At 56.9% G+C, this 11,779-nt stretch overlaps 1 protein-coding gene and 1 long non-coding RNA gene across 8 annotated transcripts in view; both read right to left on the reverse strand.

The window, feature by feature from the left end:
• The window catches only part of COL16A1 (collagen type XVI alpha 1 chain), a 49,749-nt gene extending 47,085 nt beyond the window's left edge, over positions 1–2,664 (reverse strand). For 6 of the 7 annotated variants that reach the window (XM_045476471.1, XM_045476467.1, XM_045476470.1 and 3 more), the window contains exon 1: positions 626–732. In XM_045476471.1, coding sequence (XP_045332427.1) covers positions 626–698 — 73 coding nt within the window. In that variant the 5' untranslated portion in view covers positions 699–732. Of the gene's footprint in view, positions 1–625; positions 733–2,309 lie in introns of those variants that run through there. The other variant, XM_045476473.1, reaches the window with a different exon arrangement.
• Positions 2,665–7,700: 5,036 nt separating this feature from the next.
• On the reverse strand, positions 7,701–10,721 carry LOC123597514. Its single transcript, XR_006712148.1, has 3 exons — positions 10,326–10,721; positions 10,041–10,204; positions 7,701–7,776 (listed from the first exon to the last, which is right to left on the reverse strand). It is a non-coding gene; the product is annotated as an uncharacterized LOC123597514 (long non-coding RNA).
• Positions 10,722–11,779: the final 1,058 nt, after the last annotated feature.

Here is an 11,779-nt window from a genome sequence, read left to right on the forward strand (position 1 = left end):
TGGAGTTCTATTTCTGCTCAGTGAGGCAGCTAAGCTACGAAGCCCAGAGGGCACCCAGCAGGGCAGGGCAAGTTGCCCGGTCAACTTCCTCTGGCTTTGGGCCCTGGAAAGCTGCACCCTCTGTCCCATCCAGCGTCTGGGCCTCGAGGCGGGCTCTTTATCCAGGATCCAGGGCCAGCCGTGTGGAGGAGGAACACGTGGGCTGGAGGATGGATTCTCCTCCATGAAAGGCACTGGAAGGGCTTGGGCCTCTCTCAAGATGCAGCTTCCTTCTGCAGGAACCTCACCGGCCCTGCCAACACTCTGTGCACACGGTGAGTTTATGTGCCGGGAGGAGAGTTGTTCTCTCGTACACGGAGACAGAGGGATATGTACAGATGCACAGAGAGACTCTGCGATGCTCAGAGATACACAAACATGCAGACAGAAACACACATACATACACTCTAGCTCACACTGCACAGGCTCACGGGTGCAAACACCTCAGACCACCCTGAGCCCAGCCTGGGACTCTTATAAATGCCCACGTGATCGAGGCACGGGGTCACATATGTACACAGGGCTCCTGTATCTCAAGGAGCCGGTCATAAGCCTATGGCACCCTGAGCCTCCTGTGTCATCTCACCTGTATCTGCCCCATGGCTGCAGGCGGCCCAGAGACTGAGCAGCCACAAGCCAGAAACCCAAGGTGCCCACATCCTGATCCAGAGAGGTCGGCCACAGCTGCAGCACCTGAAAACCACAGAGACTGTGAACACGGATTCCTGAGTTCACGCAGCATCATACATAGGCAAGTAGCAGCCGGCCCATGGGGCCCAGGCCCTAGTACTGGGGTGGCAGGAGGTCTGGCCAGGCATCCGTCCCTCTCAGAGGCCCGACCACAGGCCTTGGGCTAGGATTTTCGCCAGGGTGATATTCAAAATATTTAACCACCGGTATGGCACGGACACCGACCAGCCAGAGCAGAATGCTGGCCGGAGCATTGAGACTGGGTCCAGGCGGTATCTGATGGCGCCAGTGGATAGTTGCTGCATGAAGGAGAAATCTAGAGGGTCCTAGAAGGCCAGGTGAGTTGGGATAAGGAGGGGCCTCGAGACAGAGACTATTTGCCAAGACACTCGGAAGTATTTCAAGATCTTAACCGCCTGTGCATTGTCTCGGTGTATACTAGCCTGGTACCTGGCTAGATGCACCCAGCTCAGCCAGGCAGCCCTGCCAGGCACCCACAAGGTCAGAGGCCAAGTCTCCTGGCAGGTATCACAGAGTTGTGTGCAGGCCAAGGAAGCTTCCCCCCTGGGTACAGTGGGTGGGAGAGCAGGTCGCCGGGCTCAGGACCTTGTTGCCAACCTCCCCTGCTGATGGATGCTCGTCTTTTAGTTTTATTAAACCCTGATGGATGGGCCCAGATAAATCAATGCAGGCTCAGCGAGCGGCCAGGAGAGCCATACATCATCTGGCCTCCCCTGAGACGGGCAGCTTGAGCGGGCACACCCGGAGTCATTTGTGTGTCAGCATGACACATGCCGGCACACGGGCACATACCCCCCCACACACACACACACACATCTGTGCCAGTGCATGCATGCATCCAAACCTACCTGCACACCAGCATCCTCCCCGAGACACATGTTCACGGATACACCCTGACATACGCACGTGCCCATAGCCAGCCTGTGACCGTCCCTCCGGTCGGCCCTCCTGCCGGGAAGTTCTTGTGCAAGTCTGACCTCATTCCCCCCTCCCCAGCTGTTACTGAATTCTATCACCCTTCCTGAATAGGGAGTGAGCACAGGAAGAACCCCTCACCTCAATACTCTTGGAGATAGGACCCCAGACCCCTTGTTCCTGGGGCAGAACTGTTTCTCCGCCCTACTCATCCTTCCTCTTAGTGGGGTGCACATCCCATCGCTGAACCCTGTTCCGGCCTCCTAGTCTCGCCAGTCAGTGGAAGAGCTACCAACCGCGGGAGGCATGTGGACACATGTGGAGGCGGGAATATCAGTGTGCCTGTGTCCCCTTCCGACTCCTCCTCTCTAGCCTCCACTCCCCTGGGCCCCAGCCACGGCAGGGGCTGCGGGGACAGGAGAGAAGCTTCCTGAGGATGTGATCCCATCCCAATACAGAGGCGCAGGTTTGGGGGCAGGGAGCCAGCAAGCGAGCACGGACCTGGGATGGAGTTTAGAGCTCCCCTACAGAGAAGGCAACTGAGGTCCAGAGAGGGGATGCCATTTGGCCCAGGTCACACAGCACGTTGGGGCCGCCGAGTCCCCAGCCCCCCACCGGAGGCAGCCCACTCCACCCCCACTTACCGTGGCTGGGGATCCCCCACCTCACTGAGTAATGCAGGCAGCCCAGGGCAGCCAGCCAGGGGAAAAAGGGCCTGGGATCCTCAGGCCCGCTGCGAGGGTCCTCGGTCACTTCTGGCGGCGCGGGGCCCCAGCTTCCCAGGTCGCAAGCTCCTGGGGCTGAAGGCTGCCCCGCGAGCCAGCGCGCGCCTGTCTGCCGGGGACCGCCGGCCACTCCGGGTGGGGGAAGAGGGGCGGTTCCAGGGGGCTGGGGACTTGCCAGGGCCGCTAATGGAACACAGCTGGACCCGCCCGCCGCGCGGGAGGCGGGAGGGAGGGCCGGGAGGGGGCTCCGGCGGTGGCAGAGGCGGCCGGCGGGACGCAGAGCCCCGCTCCCGGCCTGGCCCCGCGCCCAGGCCCGCCCCGCCCGCCTCCCCGCCAGGTGAGCGAGCGAGCGAGCGAGCGAGCGAGCGGGGCGGGGACCCTGCGTGCCCAGAGCTGCCCGGCGAGGGGGGCTCCGCAGCTGGCGGGGGCTGGCGGGTGGGCGGGGAGTCCGGCCCTTTAAGGGCCCGGCTGGACGTGAAGGTCCTCCCCGGTGCCACCCCCTTCGCCTCTCCTGGCCGGGCCTTCAGAAGGCTGGGGCGGGCGGGCGGGGGGGAGGGGGGAGGGGAGGAGTGTTGCGGGGGGGGGGGGGCGGGGGGGGTGTTGGAGACCCTCCTCCCCAGTTCCGTGGCAGCGGTGACGTGGCTGCTGCCCATGCCTCCTCGGTCAGCTTTTTCCAGCTTCTCAGCCTCACAGTCCCAGTTAGTCGGTTTCTCTCGTTTGGAACTGGGGGGAGGGCCCCTTCGGGTGCGGGAGTGGGAGTGGGCGCTTCATTAACCCCTTCTGCTCTAGCCTCGTCCCCGTCCCCGGGGAAGCGGGACCCAGCCAGCTCCCTCATTCTTCCTGACTCCGTGAGGTTAGAAGGGCTCCAGTCTCTGTCCTCGGCTCTAGCTTTGTGGCTTGGAACTTACTATTTGACTCCCTTTTTTCATCTGTATGATGAGATAATGACCTGTATACCGTTAGTCTGTGAAAGTGCTTATACAGGGTCTGGCACAAAAGAGCCCAGTATAGGGTGCCTGGCTGGCTGCGTCGGTGGAGCATGGGACTGTTGATCTTGGGGTGGTGAGTTCGAGCCCCACCTTGGGGGGTAGAGTTTACTTAAAAATAATAAAAAAATAAACAAACATGCAAGAATAGCTATAAAACCCCCCAAAAAGAAGAGCTGTAAGAAAAAACGTTATCATACAAAAAAAAAAAAAAAAGAGGAACTCAATAAATAATTCACTGTTATTATGACTGTGAACACCAGCCAGGGGTGGGGGTAGCGGGAGAGAAGGAGGTCGGGATTCAAGCATCTACACAAGCGGTGGGAATTCTGAGCAGAAAGGAGCAGGTACAGTGTCCCTTTCCATCCAGAGGCAGGGATGATCAAACCCTCCCAAGGGTCCCCTGCCGAAGGCAGCAACCATATTTCTGGGCACCAAGGCTGAGGAACTACCCAGAATTGGGTTCAAAAGACTCATGAGTGGGGTGCCTGGGTGGCTCAGTTGGTTATGCGGCCAACTCTTGATTTTGGCTCAAGTCACGATCTCACGGTTTGTGAGGTCGAGCCCCCCAAAATCGGGCTCTTGGGCTCTGTGCTGACAGTGCAAAGCCTGCTTGGGATTCTGTCTCCCCCTCTCTCTGCCCCTCCCCAGCTTGCCCTCTCAAATAAATAAATAAATCGGTTCCCGAGTCCTAGGAATGGATATGGGGCGAGGAGGGAGCAACTGGGGTGTCCCGACCAGGGGAGACTTCCTGTAGACACAACATGGTTGAATGGTAGCCCTGTGGCCCCATCTAACCCGGGAGAGCGGGGAGCAGGCCTGGGATTTCCCGCCTTAAGAGCCAGAGGCGCTGAGTCAGCGGAAACCCCAACCAAGGCCACAAGAGGAGCCCCACTGTGGTCCCAGCCCAGGGAGCCGTCCCAGATGTGGCTACGACAGTGGTGGGGCCTGGGAAATGCTGAGCTCAGCAGGCGGGAAGTGGAGGGGTGGGGCTTTCTGGGCACTCCCCGCCTGAGGGGTGGGTAAGCTCTGGCTCTGCCTCGGGGTAGGGTGCTGTCCCAGAGGGGGGCACTTGGGAACTAACAGGCAACACAAATAGGTCAGGGTCTGTGCCAACTGAACTTCACAGAGGCTAACTCCTTGACTCCTCACAACCACCCCAGGAGGGAGAATTCTATTCTTGTTTTTCTTTTTTTAAATGTTTTCAAGTTTATTTATGGGGCGCCTGGGTGGCTCAGTCGGTTGAGTGTCCGACTTCAGCCTAGGTCATGATCTCGCCGTTCCCGAGTTCCAGCCCCGCACTGGGCTCTGTGCTGACAGCTCAGAGCCCGGAGCCTGTTTCAGGTTCTGTCTCGCTCTCTCTCCCTGCCCCTTCTCCACTCACACTCTGTCTCTCTCAAAAATAAACATTAAAAATAAATAAATAAATAAAGTTTATTTATTATGAGAGAGGGGGGTAAGGGAGAGGCAGAGAAAGAAAGAGAGAGAGAGAGAGAGAGAGAGAGAGAGCAAGTCCCAAGTAGGCTCCGGGGCGGCCAGCGCAGAGCCTGACATGGGGCTTGACCTCACGAAACCGTGAGATCATGACCTGAGCCTAAATGAAGGGGCGGATGCCTAACTGACTGAGCCCGCAGGTGCCCTGGGAGAATTCTATTCTTATCCCCTTGTTACAGATGGGGAAACCTGGAGCATAGGAACAGCACAACTTGCCCAAGATCACATGGCCAGTAGGTGGTGGAACGGGGACCCACACCCAGCTAGTCTGGACTCCCAGCACACGTTCTTAACTACTGTGCCATCCCGGGCAACTCCCACCTTTCCCCCATTCAGAGTCGACTCTCCCAGGCAGGAAGGGAGGGCTGAACCCAGATCAGCCAGAGCTGGAGGGACCAGAAAAGGTGGAATGCAGATAACCCCTCGTGGCACCCCAAGGCACTCGCAAGAACAGCCAAGTCTGGAGATAGTGCAGGCACAGTCTGGAAACGTACCTATGCCCCTTCCTCCCTCTGACACGTACGTGCACATATCCAGGAACATACAGATACGCTCTCTCACAACACACGTGTAGACGTCGCACGCAGATGTGGGCACTTATGCTTACACAGCCACATGCACACACATACTCCACATAAACACACAAAGACGCGTACGTGAGCACGTACGAACCCACAGAAATGTATCCCTGGACGTACTCAAGCACAGGTGCGTGCGCACGGCCTTGTATGTACTTGAACGTACAGATACATGCAGGTACGCACAGATATGTATGCACATACACAGAGAAACACACACCTGTGCCCACAGGTATCACGACTCACGTATGCAAGCCGAGAAGCCCGAGGATCTACGGGGCACACACACATATGCACACAGACACGGGCAGCTCCCACAGAAACCCTCCACTCACACACGGACACATGTACACACATACAGGCACAAAAGCGTTGCTGACACATTTATATGCTTCAGCCCCAGAAAGCTCTACACGCCAGCAAGCAGGGTATCCTGTGGGGCTGGGCTCAGTGCCCTCACCCCAGATGGCATCGCCACGAGATAATCAACGCTGCTAATCGCCACCAGCTGCCCTGGAGCCTGCCTGCCGCTGCCGGGTGGGGCTACCAAGGCCTCCTGGGCCCCGGGTAGGATGCCCAGATGTCAGCTTGTGCCCAAGGGCCACCCATCCCACTGTCCCAGCTGGCCGTTGGGGAATCCCCATCTGGCAGGGGCAGTACATGAAGCCGGAGGAAAGTGAGAAGCCAAGATGGGGCCTGGTCCCAGGACAGGCCCCAGAGGCTCCCACCGCCAAGCAGAGGTGGTCTGAGCTCCACATGCACAGGTGCACACACATGCGCGCACACATGGCCACAACAGACCAAGCCACGCGCTCTTCTGCCTGGACTGTTGCGGGAGACTCCCAACCCCTACTTCCCACCCAGCAGCCATCCAGGCCGTTCCAGATCTGTACCTGTTGGGTTGACGCTCCTGCTCCAATTTTCCAGTTCTCATTTCACCTAGAGTGAAACCCCAGATCTTTTCCTTAGCCTCACGCCAGAAGCTGTGGACCCCACTGGCTTCCGTTCTCAGTCTTGAATTCGCCAGGTTGATGTTCCCTTGTACCAACCCTTCCCTCTGCCTGGGTTTGCCCCTGATCTTTAACTGGGCTGGCTCTTTGACAGGCCTCACCTCGAAGTCACCTCCTAGAATGGCCTTCCCCGTCCACCAGATCCAGAGGAATCCCAAGGCGCTCCTAATCCTGAGTCTGTTTCAAATCTCTGCATAGCTGCGGTATTTGTGTGTGTGTGTGTGTGTGTGTGTGTGTGCATGTGTGTGTACCATCTTTCTCTACTAATAAGCAAGAAGCTCCACGAGGGGTCATATCCACTGGTACCCTTCACCGACAGCTGAGCCGGGCACCCCAGAGGCATCTACTGGGAAAGTAGCGGGTAAATGCACACGGGCACCCTCCAGGCACTCAGACACAGACGCGCATCCACAGGAGGTATCCCCACAAGCGTAGGCATGCAGGTACACGTGTGCAGAAATACCCACACGCACACAGCTTCTGGGCCGTAGAGGAGAAACTGAGACCAGAATGCCTAGGTCAGTCTCTGCCTCCCTTGGTTTCTCCGGGTGTCTCTGTCCCATCTCCTTATGACCCTGGCTGTCTCCCCCTCTCTCTGTCCTCTTTTCTCTGTGTCTCTGTCAACCTCTGGTTCTCTAGCCCGCCTTCTTCCCTGTGACTCTGGCCCTTCTGTGGCTCTCTGGCTCTCTCTTCTTGCCTTTGCCTTGCTGCTTCTAACTATCCTGTGTCCCTCTGTTTTGGGAGCTGCCTCCCTGACTCTGAATCTCTGTCTCTCTGTGTGTCTGGTCTCTGTCCTTTTCCTTACACTTTCTGTATCTTTATGTCCCTCTCTCCTGTCTCTCTTTATCTCAGAGTTGCCCTGTTCTCTGCTTCTCTTCACCCGGCCGCTGTCTCTGTCTCTCCCTGTCTCTATCTACCTGCGTCTCTGTTTCTGGCTCTGTATCTCTGACTCTCTGACTCTGGTTTTCGTTCTCCCTCCCTCCATCTTAAATCAGCCCTGCCTCCACATCTCCACGGCTGTCCACATCCCTGTGGCAGAGAGACCCATCTTTCACCTCTGGTGGCAGCTTTATGGCCCCAGCGGCTGGGCCAGTGCTCTACTCTGCCGATGCCCACCTCCCCTGCAGGGCCGCGGCAACCTCCACACAGACAGCCCTGGCCCTGGCAGCATTTACAGATGCCCAACCAGGGGGCCTTATTTCAACAGCGCATAGCACCAGGCACCTGCTTGGTCTGACCACCCTGGAGCTTCTGGAGAGGTAACACAGGTACTGACGGGCACTGATGCAGATGTGGCGACGGCCAGGCAGGTGGACACCTGAGGGAGGAAAGGAGAACATGCCAGGCAATCCTGGGCCCCAACTCGGTTGTCCCCTGGGCTCAGCGCACCTGTTCCGAGGGATCTTTGGGGAGGTAACAGGCACACAAGAGCCCTGGATTCCGGTCCTACCTTTACCCAGACCCTAGGCTCCTGCCTCCCCAGCATAGCACTGTAGGATCCCCCATCAACCCACCTAACCTGGTGTGCGACAGCACCTCAAAGCACCTCGCCTGACTACTCTACCTCAGTCGTTCTCTACCGAGCCAGTTTTGCTCCCCAATTTTGCCATGTCTGGAGACGTTTTTGGTGGTCACAACTTGGGGCCGTGGAGGCCAGGGATGCCGCTGAACATCCTACAAACACGCAGGGCGGTCCCTTCGTAATAAGAGAACTATCCGGCCTGAATGTCAGCAGTGCCGAGGTGGAGGACCTCTGCTCTACGCCACGGGGAAAATTCTGCTTCTCAGAATTCCCGCGCGCTCTGACCGCCCGCGAACTCTTCGTGCTCTGACCAGGGGTGGGGGCCGTGAGAAGACACCAGCGTTGATCCCGGCTCAGCCTTTAGTAGCGGCAGCTAAGATTTATTGAGCCTTTCTAAAGCACTGGGTAGCACCAAACACGGAGAAACTCATCTCAGTCTCACAATCATCCACAGGAGGCCCGGGCACTATTGCGCTGCCCGTTCTAAGTGTGGGGACGCAGGCAGAGAGTAGTGAGTCATCAGCTCAAGGTCACGTAGCTGGCAAAGATAGAGATAGATTCGAACTGGTCATTTGGGGACAGACCCACAGGACAGAGCCCTCGCTGGGAACACTCCTGGGCAAGTCCTTTTCCATCTCTGAGCCTCCCCTCCCTTCTTTTTCCACCTAGCACATGGGATCGACTCTCTCATTTAACCCAGCCAGCAGCCGTTGCAGGAGGTAAGGCACCGTCCTTACCTCTTTGTGGGCTAGAAAGCCAAGGGTTCGAGACTGACGTCTCAAGGTCCTAGGGCTGGGAAGTGGTGGAGCAGAGATTTGAACTCAGCTCTGCCTGACCCCAGGGCTACAAAGGGGGAGGGCAGAGGTCCTCCAGCTTGGAGGACTTGTCAAAGACAGCAGCCCCCCAGGGTTTCTGATTCAGTGGAGTTTGCTTTTTGAGTAAGTTCCCAGGCCATGCAGATGCTGCTGGCCCAGAAACCGTATAGAGAACTCCTGCAGGAGAGCCTGGGATTAGATCTCCTGTCCCTGGGTTCAAATCCTGGCTCTGGCTGTTGCTTGCTTTGTAACCAGGGGATGTCGCCTAACCTCTTCCTCTGCAAAGCAGAGATAACGGCAATATCTATCACTTAGAGTTTGCCGAAAGGATTAAGGGAGATAATGACAAAGAGAAAGGCACTTTTATGGTGCCGGCTATCTAGTAAATGCTCATAGATGTTCACGGGTAAAAGGATCCCCAAGCCAGGCAACTCCCCGCCTCCCCAGACAGACTGGAAGCTCCCGGAAGGTGAAGGACACTGCTTCTCCTGACTACCAGCCACCGCCCCAGCCTGCGTGGAGGGGACATTTCAGAACAAGCACCGAAGGAGAGGTAGACGTAGCTTTCATTGATCAAGGCACCCCAGGGGCACGCGGGTGGCTCAGTTGGTTAAGCGTCCGACGTCCACTCAGGTCGTGATCTCTCGGCTCGAGACGCGAGTTCGAGCCCCACGTCGAGCCCCACGTCGAGCTCTGTGCTGACAGCTCAGAGCCTGGAGCCTGCTTTCCGATTCTGTGTCTCCCTCTCTCTCTCTCTCTCTCCCCCCTCCCCCACTCGTGCTCTGTCTGCCTCTCGCAAAAATAAACAAACATTTAAAAAAAATTTTTTTTAAACAAAGAAAAGGCACCCCAAAGGGCCTCTACCCCACAGCACAGGGCCTGCAGGAACATGGTGAGGATAGGGCACAGGCAGCATTGAGGACCCCCAGGCCCACCTGGCCCCCCGCCTTCCTCCGAGCTCTGCCCCACCCCCAGTAATCCCTTTCAGGGAGGGGGCGGGGGGAAAGCGTTGGCCTCCCAAGACCCTGGTGGGAGACAGTTTGGACCAGTACCCGGGCCTCCCTTTGGCCACCAACCAAGGCAAGTCAACCGTGCTGTGCTGTGTGACTCTTAGCCAATCCCTAGTCCCCTCTGGATCTTAGTTTTTTCACTTAAAAATCAAACAAGAACTCAGCATAGTAGGTGAGGATGGGGTCTCCAGCCCCAGAATAATTGGGCGCAAACCCCGCCTCACCACTTACTTACCAGCTTTGTGACTTGTGGCAAATCACCTCCCCCCTTGCGGGGAGCTTCGGTTTCCTTGTCCGTAAAACAGAATCGGTTGGCAGCTCACAAGGGGGCACCGAAGGCTACGTGAGACGACACGTCCAAAGTGCCGAGCTCGGTTCCCGGACCTCCGTGGATGACAGCTATTCTGTACACACGATGAGACAGGGTAACCCTCGCCACCACGACACGCGCGAGCTCTTGGCAGGCTCTCCCCCCACCCCGCCCCCCAGCCCTCTACACTCTTCTTGAGACCGTCTTCACCTTCTTGCCCACTCTGGGGTGGGGGCCCGTCTTTCAGAAGAGGCACATCTCAACAGAAGCTTGGAAGAGGGAGCAGTGTCATCAGTTATCCGCCACCGATTTGTCTGAGTGTCTTTGTGCCCTTCGAGACTATAAGCCATACAAAGAGCTGCTTTTGCTACCATTTCATCCCCCAGAGCCTATGACAGACGAAGCCGCCTTATAAATATTTGCCGCATGAATGAAAGAAGGGGCCCAGCCCCTCTAAAGGACAAACTCCCCGCCCTGGAGGGCAGGCCAAGGAGAGTCTCCTGGGGGAGGTGCGGTGAGGAGGAGAGCATCCAGGGACTCCCAGATTCTTCCTTTCCATGCAAAAGCCTCAGACATTTGGACTCGTAAATTCCTTGAATCCTGGAATCTCTGGGTGGAGAGAAGCTTTGCTGTTTTCCAGCCCCACCTCCTTCCAGTGGTGCCCAGGGCTGGGCTGGGGGGGCCGGGGGAGGGGGGGGGCGGCGCCTGTCAACCCTGGCAACTGGGCCAGGAAGGGAGCCTAAGGGATTGGGCAGGGGAAGGGGAAGTTCAGGGTGAAAATTCGACTTTTTCATCAAGGCAGAAAATAAAATCAAAGGTTGGAGAGGGTTTGATCCTGACTCTGCTACTTCCTGGCTTTGTTCTCTTAGGCAAATTCCTTCACCTCTCTGAGCCCTTGGTTTCCTTATTTATGAAATGGGGTTTTAATGATAACCCTAACCACATGGAATTGGGGGGCGGATTAAATACGCGCATGTGAAACTAAGCCAAGCCCATAGTAAACACTCACAAATGTTCATTGTTAACATTATTATTATTGGGGAGTGTTAATAATTCATTCCTGCCCTGTAGTTCACATCCATGTTCATATCTGACCCCCACCCTGGCCCCTTCACTATTTACATGGCTGATTTCATGTCATCTTGAGAGGTCAGTGACATTTCTGACCGATATAAGTCAGGTTCCCCCCCGCCCTCGCCCCCTCTCCCCCGCCGCCTCGAAGCGGCCTAAATAACAAGTAATATATAAAGAAATAAAACCGACTGGAGGGCTGTCAGCCTTGACCATTCAGAGAAAGCCTGACAAAGAGGACAGGTGGCTGGAAGTAGGTGGATTCTTCCAGAGAGGCTAAGATTGTGGACCAGGGTTCAAGTCCAGGGCTTCCTCAATGCAGGGGCGGGGGGTGGGGCGGGGGAGGTGTCCCTACCCTTCGGCAACAAGGTAAAACTGAACTTGGGAACTCTTGAGCCCGTTCATGCCCCCAAGTCTGCAGGTTTTAAACCTGGATTGACCCAAATATTCCCCCTCGTCAGATCCGGAAACAGGGTCGGGTGAGCCAGACCTGTGCAAAGCCCAAGGTGCAATGCCGCCTCCCCTTCCCCCCTCCCCACTCAAAGCCAAGTTTTGCACATCCATCCCAGCGTCCCTGTGACCATGCCCACACC

Source organism: Leopardus geoffroyi, chromosome C1 (assembly GCF_018350155.1).
Source record: "Leopardus geoffroyi isolate Oge1 chromosome C1, O.geoffroyi_Oge1_pat1.0, whole genome shotgun sequence".
Taxonomy (NCBI): Eukaryota; Metazoa; Chordata; class Mammalia; order Carnivora; family Felidae; genus Leopardus; species Leopardus geoffroyi.